Genomic DNA, 18,518 nt, shown 5'->3' on the forward strand with positions numbered 1-18,518 from the left:
CAGATCGTAGGCGAAAGCCTCTCGAATTTCAAGTTGGTGATCTTGTTCTCCTCAAAGTGTCGCCTTGGAAAGGTGTTGTCCGCTTTGGGAAGAAGGGTAAGCTTGCTCCTCGTTATGTTGGTCCATTCAAGATTCTCGCGCGTGTGGGAAAAGTTGCCTACAGACTTGACCTGCCGCTCGCGCTCAGTAATGTGCATCCAACGTTCCATGTTTCCAATCTCAAGAAGTGTTTAGCTGACGAGAACCTTCACATTTCACTTGATGAAGTTCAAGTTGATGAATCCATGCATTTCATTGAGAAGCCTGTTGAGATTATGGATCGCGAGGTTAAGCAAACCAAGCGCAGTCGTATCCCTATCGTGAAAGTTCGCTGGGAGTCCAAGCGCGGAGCCGAGTTTACATGGGAAAGGGAAGATCAAATGAAGATCAAGTACCCGCACCTGTTCTCTGCGCAACCTACTTCGAGATAAATTTCGGGACGAAATTTCTTAAAGTAGGGGAGACTGTGACATCTGCCCCGATCCGACCCGACCCAGGTACCCGTTTCTCTGACCCGATCTCTTTTATTATTTAATATTTATACTTATATTTTACTTTTAATAATAATATATATTTTCCTTCCCGCCTCTTTCTCTCTCTTTCTTTCCGCCGTCCCGTCCCTCTTCCTTCTCTCTTTCCGCCTTCTTTTCCCTCTTGTCGCCGTCCCGCCCTTACGCCTTGTTTCCCTCCTCTTTGCTTGTCCTTTGGTTCTTCCCGCCTAAGGATGTCTGCAGCTCCACGCGCCAGACTCCTTTCATGGAAGCCTGCGTGGAGACATCCTGTTCCTGCGATACGTGAAGAGAACTCTTCTCGCAGCGCGCTAAGAATGCATGTTCTTCCCGCAATGCGCTAAGAATGCATGTTCTTCCCGCAATGCGCTAAGAATGTTTGTTCTTCCCGCGATGCGCTTAGAATTCTAGTTCTTCACGCAGCACGCTAAGGATTTGTGATTCTTCCCGCAGTGCGCTAAGGATTGTTGTGCCAGCCTTCGCGCTCGCGCACTCAGCCTTCCCGCGCTTAACCCTTGTATCTTCTGTTTAAATCTAGCCGTTTGCTTTTGTGTTGTCTTATCTTTTGAGCTGTTGACCTAATCTGCTTTATGTCTGAATAGTTACTTTCGGCGCAGCATGCGTACCAACCCCCATTGGTTGGTAGAAAAAGCGACTGACATTATCTTTTGAGATCTGCTTTTGCCAAGCTTTATCCAGTACCTTTATCTGAACCGCCCATGCCTGTTACTGTTCCCTGTCAGCTTTTATCTTGCCCCCTGCAGCTGCCATATCTTTTGATATCTTTTGCTTTTGGATTCTTATGCTTTTTGATATCTTTTGCTTTTTGAGATCCTTTCCCCTTTTCTAGGGATTATGTCTCCTAGGGTTTCTCTATAAATAATAGTATTATTTTTCCTAACACATCACACACAAAACACTTAATCTCTCCTGTTCTCTTGCTCCTTGCTCTCTCTGCCGTCTTCCTCTCTGCCTCCGTCTTCCTCCTTGTTCTTCCTGCTTTTCCGGTAATATATATTATAATTTACTTATTAATTATGCTAACTTATAATCAAGACTTAAAACCAATCGTTAAAACAATAATCTTATTTATAGGTTAACTTGTGCTTGTTTAAAGTTGGTTCTTGCTTTATCTATCACCGCATCGTTTATCATGTGAGTTATCTCGTATCTAATCCCTTTTTATTTTAAATGCTTTGGGATGTTCATGTGTTCATACAAAACTTGAGTCTTAAACTTGTTTATGAACTTTAGTCGCGCAGTATCCCATGTGTTGAGGACGTTTACTTGGCTGTTTATTTGTATGTGTGTATCATTAACCGCTTTGTTCGGCCTATTCCGCAGTTCCGTTGGTACCATTAGTTGAACACGGGAGACCTATCGTTTACGGTTTTCTTTGTTTACACTTGCACAGATGTTTTCTCGTTTTTATGCTCAATTGGGAGCATGGATTGAACTATGATCTATGAACTATCTTAGGCTTGATCACAATCTGATTACACCCTTGTTAAACTCTAGACATACACGTGTTGCGCGCAGATTTACTGTGATTATCTATGATTATCTATTAAACTTGATTTCTCACCAACACGCAAGTGTTTGACGTTTATTTTAACACATGTTCAGGTTTGCAGTAGCTGTTTTGGAGCTTGTGGACACGTAGGACGTTTTTACTTTTGGACCTAGAATTTAAAATGTATCAAGACAAGTTAATGTTGTTTGAATGTTATAATTTATAATATATTGATTCATGTTTAATTTATGTTTTTTTATTTTCCCCGCTGCGCGTGCGCGATAAAATGTGTATTAATAAATATTGACACCAATAGTGTCACGAGTAATGAAACAATATGTGGCGCCCCGATGTATAATCCGCCTTTGGTCGGGGTGTTACAATATATATAAGTATATAATTATTCTTTGTTATAGAATATATTATTTAAGTATTATGAATATGCTTAAATAATAAAAGAAATACGTTTCTTAAAGAAGAAGAAACGTCGGGTTTTTAAATATAAACTAAAAGTTTATAAAGATTACTTTATAACTAAATGTTTTAAAGTAAAAGAAATAATGGACTAAAGGTTCATCGAGATGATAAGACTAAAGGTCTTAAGCCGGATCGTGTATCCGACTAATGAATGTTATACTCGTACTATAGGTGCGAGATAGCGAAGAAAAGATTAACGGACGGTGTTGAAAGCCGATCCCATTGAAAGGTGAATACGCCCCACTTTTACAAACTTGTTTTCAAACAAACAAACAAGTTATGTGTAAAACTTTACATGAGGCTACGTGTCTCTAAAAACATTATAAATAAGAGTATAAGCCAGCCCTCAGGCTATGGTATACGTTTGTCTAGATCCTTACATATGTGGAACGCGGTGGGCACATCGCACCACGCTTGGTCACGACCTCCAGCCACGATGGACCGGACCCAAGTTACGTCCGAGTGGGGAATGGCCATGTGTATATTTATGGTACCTAAGTTATGTCATAAACGCTGCGGTGTTTCGCTGAGGTGACCTAGTGCAGAGACTCGAGTTTATGATGATTGTTTTAACTTAATTATTCCTAAGCCAAGATGGGCCGAGACTTACGTGATCTCGAGGGGTAATTAAGTAAAGAAAATATTTTAGCGTCAGCATATTCACCAGCATTCGTTGCTGACGTATTTTAATAACATTTTGCAGGTAATCAAGATTAGAGCTTGAAGGATGAAGAAGCTCTAGAATCCGATGGCTCGGATAATTTTGTGTAAATATTAAAACATGGTGGTTTTGTAAACTAAAAACAAGTAAATACTAAACGAGACTTTTGTTTCGTCTTTTGTAATGTAAATATTTTATATTATTGATCCTTATGTTTTTATAAAGACTTCCGCTATAACCCGTCACTCTGATTTATTTACAAACATGGTACCAACTATGGATCATACCCCTAGGCCTAGATTGGGGGTGTAACAGGTTGATCGGAAATATTTAAAATACATATAAAAAATATATTATTTACGGTATAAGTTTGTTTGGTCAGTAAACCGGGTTGTGGTAAAACTCAAGTGCTGACAGTTCCGGGCATTGAGGCCGTAACCGGACACGAGTCGGTTTTGGCTACGTTCGTTACGGTACCAGAGCTAAAAAAAGAAAGATATATATTATAAAAATTGAGTGAACCAGTGGGGCGATGTTGGTCAGTAAACTCGGGCGTCGGTTTCCGGTGCGTTTCGCCGGGTTGATGTTATTAACAGTCGTACAAATTATTAAAATTGTGGTGCGGCTGTGAGTTGAGATGAATTTGTTTGGCGTCGGGTTACGAAAACGGAAATAAACTTTAAAAAACTATAAATGCCCAAATACAACATATTAACTTAACAAAAACCGTGTGTTATGATGGCGAATAAAAAACAGTTCGGCTGGTATCTGTTTATAGTGCCAAAAGTAAACCAAAGCATAAAGTAATCTACACTTATACAATAATTTAACATAGTCAAGTAAAAAAGTAAAACAACGGTATGTTGCATCAGGGACTCGATCCCGGGTTGAAAGCCAACACAAAACAATTTAATTTACCAACATAGCCACCCAACCAACAACACATGTGTCAACTCTCAAAACCATTAATACATATACAAAAACATAAAGAGTCCACTTTATGGCACCAAACTCTTCTTTTATACTAATTAGATAATTTGCACGTTAATTGGTTGACGTCGATGGATTTAACGGCCAACTTTCACAAGATTGTTGTAGGGTTGAGCTTAAGGAAATTAATGTGGCTCTTCGGCGATGGGCTTTAACACCCTAAAACAGGGTCGTCTTTGATAATCATTAATTTTTTTGGGCCGAATACAAAAATTTTTTTGGGACTTAAGTAAAAGTTTTTGTTGAGTTTAAATAACTAAATTTTTTAACAAGCTAAGCTTTGTTATGATTTTGGGTTTTGCAACGTGAGGAAGAATCAAAGTATACGAGTTAGCTAGCCAATCAAAGTATACAACGTGACGTTTTTACTACACACACAAAAAAATATATGAAAAAATGAAGCAAACTCATAGTGTTTAGCCTTTGGGTAAAACTAAAAAAGGCACTTCAAAACCATAAATAAACCATTGTCGTTCATGCATATACCACCATCATAGGTTAGCTACTTAGCCGAAAAAGATGACCGAGATGGAGTGCAAAAGTGACCGGAGGGCTTTCATATTTATGCGTTTGTATTCTTTTATTAAAAAGTAAACTAGTTTTTTTTTCAAACTTAATTCAGAAAAAAGAAAGATATCTACTCTAGGAATAAAAATCATGTTGGGAATTTCTACAATCGTATATCTTAGGAAATCTGAGAGTCGTGAAACACTTTCATATCAAAACTATTTGTTGGTTTTCAAATATTTTGACCAGATAAAACTCAGATTGAGTGCAAGAATTAGTATGGATATTGAGAGAGTTTTTGAACCATATAAAATCATATGATCAAACTACGTTACTATTAGGGTTTGGAAGCAGGGATGATGATAATTGCTTTGCAGTTATCATAACAGTTAAACCAATAACTGAATATACGCTCCTCTAATTTTAATAAAGAAAGATATGTCCGAAATAAAAAATTTCCAAACTGACCTGGCAGCTCGACCCCAGCCAGGGGCGCTGCCCCTTAGACCCTGCCAGGGGCTGCCGCCCTCGCACCCCGCTACCAGGGGAGCTGCCCCCCGGACCCCCGTCAAGGGGGCGTTGCCCCTTGGAACCCCCATGACTTAGGGGCTACGCCCCTAAGTACCAATAGGATTATAAATTATAATAAGATCAAATAAGTGTGCACCCCGCACCCGACTAATTTAGATTCGTATTACAATTAACTTGATCAAAAAGTTAATCCTTAATTACACTAAAATCACTAACAAATCATAACCAGTCGAACACCCACAAATCAACCAACCCATAATTTCTCATACATAAATACTGAAGTAAAAAATCAGATGTAAAACATACATACTTCAAAACAAAATATAAGTTAGTTCTCAAATTTCAAACATGACTAGTTTTTATTTTTATAATTTTATTGGGTGAGTCAGGTATGAAGCGTCAAAATAAGTATGGACAGTTGACATCCAGTTTCAGAAAAATTCACTCATAAATCGTGAGATACTGCAAATGCGGTTTAAGAAAAAAGTAAGGTCTAGGTTTATCGAACAGTTTTCATTTTGATAATATTCTTGCTTAAGTCAAGTCTGAAACATCAAAATAAGTATAGACGGTTGAATTCATGTCTAAAAATTACTCGCTTAGATAGATATTATGAGATATTGCCAACGCGGTATAAATAAAAAGTTTGGTCTAGGTTAATTGAACCTGGATAATAGCAAAGAAAATAAAAACTGAAATTGACTCAACAATAATAATAATAATAATAATAATAATAATAATAATAATAAGACCAAGGGCGGCCAAAAATGGGAGACAAAAAGAGAAAGGCCGCAAGTTTATACACACATACACATGGGATTTGATTAAACCAAGCCAAACCCAATCCAATCCCATTTCTTTTATTATTATTCTCCTCATTTCATTTCATTTCATTTCTTCCCCAATTCATCAAAACCCTCATCCATCCTCTAAATTAAAACAACAACAAACCTAATTATCATATCAAAACTTATAATAATAATTAACAATAATCCAAAGCCAGTTTATTAATTCACAATCGCAATTACATGATCCTTATCTCCACTGGTTCGTTCCTTCGTTCATTCTGTTCCTCTTTTCCGATTCATTTCGTTTTTCCTTTCATTTACGCGTTGATTTTGCTTGTATCAACTTTAATTTCGATGTTACGAGAGTTATGAGATTCAATTTGGCGTAATTTAAGTTCAATTTGAGTCTCGGATGGTTCAATTTGCAGGAATTAAGTTTTTAATTATAAGGATGATTTCATTATCTGTGTGAAATGCTGAATTGACTACAAATTAGGTTCAGTTTTGAGTTCAATTTGAGTCTCGTATGATTCGGTTTGCAGAAGTTAGGTTTTTAATAATATGGATGCTTTGATTATCTGTGCGAAATGTTAAATTGACTAGAAATTAGGTTCAGTTTGAGTCTAGTGTGTTTCGATTTGCAGAAATTAGGTTCAATTTGAGTCTCGTATGTTTCGATTTGCAGAAATTAGGTTCAATTTGAGTCTCGTATGTTTCAATTTGCAGAAATTAGGTTTTAATGATATGGATGCTTTGATTATCTGTGTGAAATGTTAATTTGACTAGAAATTAGGTTCAATTTGAGTCTAGTGTGATTTAGTTTGACTAGAAATTAGGTTCAATTTGAGTCTAGTGTGTTTCAGTTTGCAGGAATTAGGTTCAGTTTGAGTCTCGTATGTTTCAATATGCAGAAATTAGGTTTTAATAATATGGATGCTTTGATTATCTGTGTGAAATGTTAATTTGACTAAAAATTAGGTTCAATTCGAGTCTCGTATGATTCGGTTTGCAGAAATTAGGTTTTAATAATGTGGATGCTTTGATTATTTGTGTGAAATATTAAATTAACTAGAAATTAGTTTCAGTTTTGAGTCTCGTGTGATTCGGTTTTCAGGAATTATCGGTTTGCGGAAATTATGTTTTAATAATATGGATGCTTTGATTATCTGTGTGAAATATTAAATTGACTAGAACTTAGGTTCAGTTTGAGTTTAATTTGAGTCTTGTGTGATTCGGTTTGCAGAAATTAGGTTTTAATAATATGGATGCTTTGATTATTTGTGTGAAATATTAATTTGACTAGAAATTAGTTTCAGTTTTGAGTTCAATTTGAGTCTCATGTGATTCGGTTTGCAGAAATTAGGTTATAATTAAGGATGCTTTGATTATCTGTGTGAAATATTAAATTGATTAGAAACTAGGTTCAGTTCGAGTTTAATTTGAGTCTCGTATGATTCGTTTGCAGGAATTAGGTTTTTAACAAGGATGCTTTGATTATCTATGTGAAACGTTAACAATCTGCGGAAATTAGGTCTTTATTATTAATAATCTGCAGAAATTAGGTCTTTATTATTAATATTAATATTCTGCAGAAATTAGGTCTTTATTATTAATAATGTCCAAAAATTAGGTTTTATTTACACTTAGTATTAGTTTATTTGATATTTTTCATTTGGATAAATGTATTGCTTGATGTTAATTTGATTATGCTTATAGAGAGTGAAATTGAGTTCGATTTGAGTCTCGTATGTTTTAATTTGCAGAAATTAAGTTTTAAATAAGGACGCTTTGATTATCTGCGTGACATGTTAAATTGACTAGAAAATCTGTGTATTTAGGTTTCAACATGCAGTTTTGAATCTGTTTCTTTATTTACACTTAGCATTAGTTGTTAAATACAAAAAACTTTTGAGTTCGTTTTCTGTTTTCCATATTTGGAAATGCATATTGTTAAAACAAGATAAGTTAAACTTGAAATCTGTTTTCCATATTTGGAAATGCATATTGTTAAAACAAGATTGTTTTGTACTTTATAAAATTCTGTGTATTTAGTTCATTTGATGTTAAATTTGATTATGTTAATACTTACGAGAGAGTAATGCTAACTGACTTTTCATTGAACATAACTCCAGGTTTTGGGCTTAATCTTCTTGAGTAAACAATGGACTTCAAATCTCATTCTTATTACCGATTTCAAGGAATTATCGATCGTGTTACATGTGCTGTTTGGACATTAGGTTTAGGTTTGGGATTTGAAGAGGCTGTTGCAAAGATTGGAATGCAAATTAGAACTGATAGATAGTTGATAGTCTTTAGTTTCCAGTTTCCTGTAGGCATGAAATTAAGCTAGATTTCCATGTTAAGTTTCTGATGTATGCGTCTTAGATATCTATAGATAGTTTGAATCTCTGGTTAGAACTTTGGTGTAGCAAGTAAGGTAGTAATTTCAAGCTTTTCACAGGTTTAGGAAGTTAAAAGAAAAAAAAGAAAAAAAAAACTTAAGTATGGGCTTGCCTCAAGCCTCGTCTAGCAAAATCGCTGAAGAAGTAACTACATCATTCAACACTGCAGTCCAATCACCGCCTCATTTCCATGGATTAAGCACCTGTGACATGAGTGGAATGCATGTGAATCGTGTGCCAGGTGTGATTAGTTCAACAGATATCTCCAATTTAAACAGAGATAAGCATGTTAATAGGCAGAAGCTTAGTTCTTCAGATAAGATTACGACACTCAGTCGTAAAACTGGACGAAATGTTCAAACTGCTGTTTCTAGAATTGTTGGATTTGAGTCAAAATCATCAAGTTCTTCTGGTCTTGCCATTGATGGCATGCAGACTGATAATGGTACTGATAATATCCCAGAGAACAGTGGAGCCATAGTTAGGAAACGGTTATTATCACCCTTAAATGGCTTGATTTTACCAAATCAGTTCGACCACACGCCACAAATCAGCTCTAATAACAATCTTGTTACCGCTTTTAAAGATCATAGGAGTACTGAAACAGTGATTCCCAAAATTGTGACACCTATTGTGTTGTCACCAACTAGCTTTCAACAATGCAAAAACTCTGGATTTTTCACTGATGGTCCTGTGCTTGAGAACACAGATCTTCAATCTTTTGGTTCTTTATCATCTTCACCTGGATTAGACGGCATAGAATCACCATTAAGGTCATTGAATTCACCCATAACTATACCTTCAAGAAAAGTGGTATCATCTCCTTTGTCTTTATCTCCACTCGGTCCAAAATTCTCTAGAACACCAAAACCTTCTAGGGTTTTGACCAATGAGTTAGATGATAATCATCTAACCATGAAGGAGTTAGAGTTATCTCTTGATGGAACCTTTTCTGATATTCTTTCATTTCAAGAAGATTTTAGAAGTGTCGGCGACTGGGGCCAAGATTCATCCTTTTTGACCCAATCGCCTAAGTTATGTAGGACCCCAAGTGGACTACAAGTTAGAAGGTCATGGATCGGGTCATTTGAGGAGTCATTGTTATCGGGTCGTTTAGCTTCGGGGATAGTCAGCCAGGTCAGCATAACTGCATTTCCTTTTCACTTAATTTGTTGATCGGTTTTAAGGAATACGCGATTTTGATTCTGTTTTTGTTTGGTGCTGTTAAACATGGCAGAAGATTGATGGGTTTCTTGCGGTTTTAAACGTTACGGGAGGAAGTTTTTCACCGCATCCTCAGAAACTTCCGTTTGCAGTAACGAGTGTCAATGGGGATAACTTCTTACTTTACTACTCATCCATTGACCTTGCTGGTCAACTTTCGCCAAACAAGCAAAAAAGTCAAAAGATGAAAAGGAGCCTTAGCGTTGACGACCCACAGGTGGAAAGAAGTCGTTTACGGGTCCCCATGAAAGGTCGCATACAATTGGTATGTTTAAAATTGTTTTTACTGCTGGTGCAAGTAGAAGGAACGATTTTTATGTTTATATGCTTAATCGGTTTCTACAGGTTCTGAGCAATCCTGAAAAGACACCAATTCATACGTTTCTTTGTAACTACGACTTGAGTGACATGCCAGCTGGCACCAAGGTTAAGTTTCTCTTATTGCCCTTGTAAAATATCTATATCTATACTCTCTAATAAAAGGCTACATGTTTTGCCACTTGTCACCCCTATATTAAACATCACCTTTTTTAACAAATTTATAATAGTAAAATAATAGTTACAATTCTTAAAATTTACACTTCAAAATTTGTTAATTTAATATTTACTTCCTCTTTTTTTTTCAAACATTTGATTTTAATAATTATCTTTTACTTTAAAATTGTTTTAAAAACTATTGTACAACGACTGTATTAATAGTGTTTAACGGGTTTATTGTTTCTCGTGTACTGATTATTAATTAAATAAAAGAGGAAGTAAATATTAAATTAACAAATTTTGAAGCGTAAATTTTAAGAAATTGTATTTTCAAGAACTACCCGTGTAGTACACGGGCCTTAAACTAGTGTAATTATATAGTCACTTATATTTATTTATTTATGTGAACGTGTAGACGTTTCTGCGCCAAAAGGTGACTCTAGCTTCCACAACACCGGTTTCTAAAACAGGTGGCGCGTCATCTATGCAAACTTCACCAAAAGCAAATGAGAATTCAAATAACACAGGGGTCCTACGTTATGCTCTCCATCTGCGGTTTCTCTGCCCGTCTTTAAAGAAAAGTTCAAAGACCGTTCAAAGGTGCAAATCAGATCCTCTATGTGTACCAGAAAAGAACCCCAAAAACCTTGGGGACGAAAGACGGTTCTATTTGTACAATGACATGCGGGTTGTGTTTCCTCAACGCCACTCTGATGCTGATGAAGGCAAGGTAGTTAGCTATATCAAACGCTTTCTTGTTGTAAGAATTTTATAAACATAGTTACTTTGTAAATTGTAATGAGGGTTTGTTGGTTTTAAATTGCAGTTACATGTGGAATATCATCATCCGTCGGATCCAAAGTACTTTGACATCAGCAACTAAAAGGTCTGGTTATCTTCTTTGATTGCAAACTCTCTCTGTAAATATTGTTTTAAATAAAAGTAATCTTATCTGGTGATGGAGAAAAATTCCCATCACTGCTGTATAGATTTCATTTACTACTTAGATTTAATGTCACCAGATGTAAATTTGTACATTCTTTCAAGAAATAAATCAAATTTCCTGTTATAACATATTTGCACATCATAATTTGGGATGCTGGGTATGTTTATTTGATAAAACATATTAACCTTATATAAAAAATTTGAAGTTTTAAGTTATTTTCATGCTAAAATATAAAACTTTTACTGTCTAGTACATGTATGTCCTTGTCTAGGTATTGAACCGGTTTTAGTAATGTCGGTTCCATACCCGATTATAAAACGGGTCGTATACTCGTCGGTACTTGTTACTTGTTTACTCATTGGGTATATGTGGTACTTATAAGTATGCCTGCTATCGCGTTACATGAAACCCGATCTTAAATTCTTCACAGAAAATAGTCTTGAAAGTTCAGCTGCACTTTTAACAGTTTTATAATTAAATAATCTCAACTTTTTAACAATTTCAATGGATTGTTTATTATTATTTTCAACTGTGTGTAATACATTAACGTATTTGGTTCCCATGCTGGGAAACGGGTTCGAGCAATCGGTCCGATTGGCATCTGCTAACACCATGCTCACAATTTTTTTTTGTAAACTAATCCCGTATCTAGTTGTGTATCCAAATAGCCGTCCTCTCCGTGTTTGTGTTCTTTTGCCATTCCAATGGATTTGCTAAGGGTGTTAAAGAAAATTAGAACTAAAGAGTATGTAATGTAATTAGTTAAGGTTAGCTAGTTATGTTTGGTTAGTTAATTGGTTATCTAGTTAGTTGCATTTCGGTTGCAATTTGTATAAATATCTAGTTGAGGGTATTGTAACTTATAAATATACATATCAATATATCATAGTCACATTCTCTATTTTCTCTCTGGATTAGATTAGTTCATAATCTTGTTTTCAAAAAATTTCGTGAGTTGATATTTGAAAAAGTTTAAGCTATATTATGTATTTGGTTTATTTAAAAGACGCCTTTAAATGACACCTATCAAAACCATGCTAAATGATTTAGGGGTTATATCTTATCATGCGGGTCTTTTAATGGCTTAACACAAGATTCTAAACAACCCTTAAATTTCATTTTTAAAGCAAAAGAGTATTGATATTATTTAAAGTCTCACTGTTTGAACTTTTAGATATGGAAGAACATTTTGGGATTAAAAAAAGAGTTGTATGATAAATAAGAGCCAAGATGTAGATGAAAATTACTGGTTTGGACATACAACTTTTGGATGAACGACAAACCTGAGTTACCCTTAGAATAAGACTAGGTGATTTATATGAATCAATGGATACTAGGTAATGTAGTGCTCCGTTTATGAGATTTTTTTTATGGGCTATTGAATTTTACTTATCAAGGAATCTTTTGAGTATTGTATTTGGATAAAATACAAATAAACAAATAACTAGATAAACTATTATTACCTTACTTTCAAACTAGAGTAATTATTAGTACACTATTTTATTTTTTTATAACATAATGTTCAAAACCGTAATTATTCTAGTTATTTTATATGTTGGTATTATTGGTAGGTTGGTCATTTGATTGTTATCCAATTCCACATCACAGAGTGAAAATCCTAGTAGGCCAATCTTAATCGGGCTTAACCATGTGGGTCAGGTTTAGTAATTTACACCGTTAACTCGTTAAGTTACCATTTATATTTGAGTAATTAAAAAAAGAAGAATAAAATGCATAACTCAGGCTAAATGAAATCCTTCTTGTAGAGTTGTTACACTCTATTGGTGTGATTGATTTAATTTGTATAACGCATATAGACCGTATAAACATGTATATAACATATGTATACGAGCTAATAACATATGTATACAATGGGAATGTGTCATTGTGTGACTTGAAAAGATGAAATGACTAATTATTAAAGAGTTAGTTATGTATTTATGACTTTTGTATAGGGTGCTAGGGTAGTATTATATTTTCGTTGTGTTCGTTCGAAAGCTTTATAGAGATATTTGTTCTAGATTCTCCTAATATTAATCAATGATGGGTCTTTTACACATTTGTAACCAATGAACATGGAAGTCCTTTTCACATGCCTCATAGAAAGCCTATAGATGTAATATGGAGGAGAGGTAAATTACACACTTTAACAGACTTTTTAACTTACAAAACAATTTTTGAGCTACAAGTCTTGATGCATTTGGTCACTATTAAATATTTTACCATGTTGATATATTTGTATATACTTTAAACAAGGGCGTGAATAAAGCGTTAGACAAAATGGTGACTTGGACGAGCGACCAAACCAAGACCAAATCGAGCCTAGTACAATCCCTAACCCATGAAATCCTTCAGGAACGGGTTTAGCAATCAAAGGATTAATATTTACCCAATTTTAACTTCTTTGAAAGTGCATATATGATATTTTAAATTTTCAATTTGGTATATATAATAGTTTTAATGTTTATAGAGGTATTTATGAAAACAATAAAACAATAAAAGCATTAATTTATTTATATTACTTTACTGTAAATATTATTTTAATAAAGTGGGTAGTTAAACCACTAGACATTTTTTACGGTCTAGCTATCGAGAGCCACATATATGCCAATAATGTGTCGGTCAGTTTAGTGAAACCACTACAATTAGTCTTAGGGTCTGTTTGATATGGGGTAATGGAATGAACGAGGAAATGGAATGGACAAAGGAATGGAATGAACAAAGGAATGAAATGAATCATTACTATTCCATTGTCTTGTTTGGTTACCACATAGGAATGAAATGAATGATCACTTTATTAATTTTTTTTAATTAAATAGTAAACTATTCAATCATAATATTTTTTATCAACTAATAAAACGGTTATAAGATAATGCGATATAGTAATCAAAGTATAATAACAATTATAATTTAATAAAATTTATACTATAATAAAATAATAATGATGATGATAAATAGCAATAATAATAGTAGGAGTAATAAAAATAATAAAAATAATAATAATTTTTGTTATTAATAATAATTATTATTATCATCATCATTATCATTATTATTATTATTATTATTATTATTATTATTGATCATTTTTCATTTCATTCCTAGAAGGAATGAAAGAAAAACCACATTTTGCTAAGGAATGAAAAATGTTATATATGGAAGGGTTTGCATTCCTTAGGAATGGTTCATTCCATTAATGAATGGTAACCAAACATGTTTTCTTTCATTCCTTTGGAATGAGTCATTTCATTTCACCTTTCATTACTTCATATCAAACACTACCTTACAAAATTAGCAAGATCTTGGTGTTCCCAACAACATCAAAGTCATATTTCACAAAGGTTTTCATAATCTTTATTTCAAATTGGTTACACATTAAAATTGATGATTATTTTCTACTAAATATCACGTAAAAACATCGAAGAGTTTTGTTCGCCATTAGTCCTGTGACCGAACCATGCTAATACACGTCTTCCGAAACGTGAAACCCTTAAATGTTGTCTCAAAAAATCACAATCAAACGAGTCAAACTTTACCGTATATTGTTTATCAAACTTTTCAAGAACACCACAAAGGGCCATTCGCAACAACAAATTGGGAAATAACTTATCAAAAGGATAAAACATAAATTAGGAAGAATTCAATGTAGTAAATGGTCCCATAGACTCATTAATAAGTTACTAGACTTATTTAGACACAACAGTTTGATGATTATATGATTGTGTGGTCATGAGTTGTGTAACAATCGTATTTGCAATTTCGTTAAATGTTAACCATCTATTATAAATTCGAATAAGAAAGGTTTACGGAAATATATAGGTATCGACTCTATTAATTGCCTTTTGTTGTTTAGTAGAGATATATCTTTTAAGTTCAATGTACTTTGAAAATCAAAATGGTTAGTTTGCAACAAAAATAAAAATAGTATACAATCATCGTATCTAAAATCTTATAAATAACAAAACTATTGGTAGAAAGACTGTATAAAGATAGGCTTTAAATTCAAAACAATATAAGTATGAATAGTGTAGGTAAAACAATTTTACTATGTAAAGAGATATGTTTCAAGGCATGGACATTGAGTGATATCAATGTGTAAGACACCCACTTTTGACCTTTTAACCGTTCGACCCATAAAAAGAAAAGGCAAACATGGGATGTTTTCTATGTGTTTGAACAGTTTTGTCTTGTTAATGTATAATGGTAAAATACTAACTTGATTATTATTTAATATGGTATCTTACAATATGACAATACAAGAAAACTATAACTAGCCTAATATTCATTGCGTTCCATTAAAAATGTTTATATTTTCTTTTTTATTTGTCTCATTATAATTGTACACTTTCAAAATTTATTAATAATCAATTTTCAAATTTACCCTTAAAAACACACAATTAGCATTAATAAATAATATTGATGACCCAATTCCAAAGACATTATTGTCGTTTGGTAAACCAAAAAATTAATCATTCAATCTACTTTAAACTTTGTGTTTTTCAAACCATGACATTTAAAGAGGGACGGATGAAGTATAAATAACTGTAAGCCCGTGGGCCCTAATTTGATTATACATTCCATTAAAAGTGTCCACATCTCTTTTTTTACCTGTCTCATTACAAATGTACAATTTTAGAATTTATTAGCTAATTTCGAAGTTTACCCTTAAACACTCACAACTAGTATTAATAAACAATATTGATGAACTCAATTTCCATGGACATTAATGTCATTTGGTAAACGAAAAAATTAATTATTCAATTTAACTTGAACATTGTGTTGTTTAAACCATGACACTTAAAAGAGAGACGGAGAGAGTAGTAATAACTGTAAGCATGTGGACCCTAATTTAATTATACATTCCAAAAGCCCCCTGTGCTTAAAGCGGAAAGAAGCCGGAAGCTCAAACCGAAAGACAAATAAAACATGAAAAAACAATAATGATAAGCTTTGATCTCGGTCACGACTTGGAAGTCTAAACTTCGGCCAACAAATCCATCGTTTTCTATTCATAGTCTTCAGTTTCAATGATTATGTAGTTTTGGAAGAGGCGTGGTAGAGGACAACAGTCTTACAAAGGAGCGGTGGTTTGACCGTGGTTAGGCGGCTAGGTGCGGTGAAATAACCATCGAATCCTTGAAACTGATGGTTTTACAGTCTTATCCTACTGAGGAATCACAAACATTCCAAAATGTTGGCACTGAGCTATGTTTAGTGACGAATTATCGACCTCCAAGTCGATTGTCGAAGGATTATTAATGACATGATAAGTTTTTCCTTGATAGCTTGTAAATCATAAATCCGTTGTTATTATATTATTTTAAAAATATTAAGATTATCAATAAGTAAATAAAACAATGATGGACTATCTAGCTAGAAAGTTCATAATGTACATATTTGTATTGCGTTGAGATCTTATAAACACATAGTTTTTGTTGTATTTACAAAAATAAATAATACTTTATTACATTACATTTGATACAACAAAATTATACAACATATGTTTTTGTACATCAGCCTAATTTTCCCCAAGACCATCCATTTCAACAACTGTGGCATTAATTGACTATTGGGTTCCATTTAATGAGAAAACCAAGTGACCAGACATACTCTTATCTACATGTTTGAATTTTGCATTTTACAATTCATATACAAAAGATACACGGTATTATATTTTCACGTGTTAGAATTCTAATCAACTCTGTACTTTTAAAACAAGCTTTGTCGCCTTGACTTCAGAATCCATAGCCCCATATTTGAGTTAAAAACAAAATCTTACTACCACATTCTCTCCCTTATCGATAATCAACACACGAATTTAAACGAATAACTCTCGTTTATATTAATCAGAAAATATAACTTTAAAAACTGATTACAATCCTATCAAACCCTAACTCGGTTTGACTCTTGATGAACCCTAACTCGGTTACACCAAACTCACTAGATGAACCCTAACTCGGTTGCATCTCGTGTGTGTCTCTAGATGAACCCTTAACTCGGTTACACCTCGCACCACACAATCTATAATGTCTAACCATGACATGTTTATATAGGACTAACCTAACTTGCTATCAAAGACATTACCTATTATAATTACAATACAATTATGAAACATAACCACTATGACCTACTTGTCAATATTGGTCCCTCAAGTTCACCGACTTGTGACTTGAGTCCGAAATTACTTCCAACACATTCGGGCATAAAAAAGCAAATCAAACTGAGTCAATTTAGATTATATATATTTTTAACGATGATTTTTTTATGTTAGGCCATCAGTCCACCACACTCTTCAATTTGGAGAGCCCCGTTGCCACACTCTTGCCTGACTATGTTGTCTTTATCGGACGCACGTTGACTTCAGAGTTTGGCTTGGGCGTTCCCCTGGAAAACCAAACCGCCGGTTGCCACTTGACAGTCGTTGTGCCACCACAATATCAAAATTCTCTGACGTAACACCTGATGGAGTAAAACCTGGCTCGAGATTCAAACTGACAACCTCGCAATGCCTAGCTTAAATCCTTCATTGTCAATATCCACCCAATGTGACACAAGTAAGGATTGAATTCGAGTATTTACCGAAGAATCCAAGCCTCCTACCATTTAGGCCACAAAGTCTTCCCTTGAACGAGTCACGGAGCTCTCAACGGGTGGTTTAGGTTATGGAATTCCATCTCTAGTTGGGGCTTTCTGTTCGAAGGTTATAAAATGTGGTGCGGGTTCATCTCTCTCGACCGGTTTAGGTTCAAGGGAGGGTGATCGAGGGGACCCAGACTTTAGATCTCTTCTCTATGGCGGGAGGTCTCTTTCGTATCAATAGTGTTTTGGGGAGGCCAGGGGAGACGGAGTGGATCGAGAGGCGATGCTTATACCTCTTCTTTATTGATAGGATTCCCATCATTTGCAGTCTCCGGTGAAGGAGATAAGGGCGAGGGACCGAACATGTTCTATCCTCAACCTCCATCCGTCATTAGTAATCTCAATTTGCTTTTCTTATTCACTAGTACAATGCGCGCTACAACTAGCAGCTCCTTACTAGTAACGAAAAAGGCTAGTTGTAGCGAAAAGGCTGATGAAATAGCAACTTGTTAGGACTAGGTTTTGGCTCGCACCTTTATTCTTATTAAGAAGATAGGTTTGGAACCCTGGATATTTAGATTATACTTTACTCAATTTAGATTATTATTATTATTATAAAAATGATATAATTTAATGACATGTAATAAAGATATATTTTGGAAACTTGATTAGCAAAAGGTGACCATGTTTCAAATGTGGACGTGAGCCCCCCTCACTCCCACTTCAAACTCACCCACGTCATCTTATTATTAAAATTATTATTTATCATTATTATTATTTTTTACTAACCACCCCATATTACCACCTTCTACACCCCTATAAATAACCAATTTCCACCACCAAACTTGTACAACCCATCTTCAAAACTAAGCTTTCTC

General features: G+C 34.3%; 1 protein-coding gene across 1 annotated transcript; it reads left to right on the forward strand.

Moving 5' to 3' along the window:
• The first annotated feature begins 6,109 nt into the window (after positions 1–6,109).
• On the forward strand, positions 6,110–11,208 carry LOC143530707 (uncharacterized). Its single transcript, XM_077026174.1, has 6 exons — positions 6,110–6,274; positions 8,148–9,554; positions 9,655–9,906; positions 9,987–10,067; positions 10,534–10,848; positions 10,945–11,208. The coding sequence occupies exons 2-6, from the start codon at positions 8,520–8,522 to the stop codon at positions 10,999–11,001; spliced, it is 1,740 nt and encodes a 579-aa protein (XP_076882289.1). The 5' UTR covers positions 6,110–6,274; positions 8,148–8,519; the 3' UTR covers positions 11,002–11,208.
• The last annotated feature ends 7,310 nt before the right edge of the window (positions 11,209–18,518 follow it).

The sequence above is a fragment of the Bidens hawaiensis genome, unplaced genomic scaffold, assembly GCF_021521415.1.
Source record: "Bidens hawaiensis isolate Kalapana, Puna unplaced genomic scaffold, B.hawaiensis_p1.1 tig00008970_1, whole genome shotgun sequence".
Taxonomy (NCBI): domain Eukaryota; kingdom Viridiplantae; phylum Streptophyta; class Magnoliopsida; order Asterales; family Asteraceae; genus Bidens; species Bidens hawaiensis.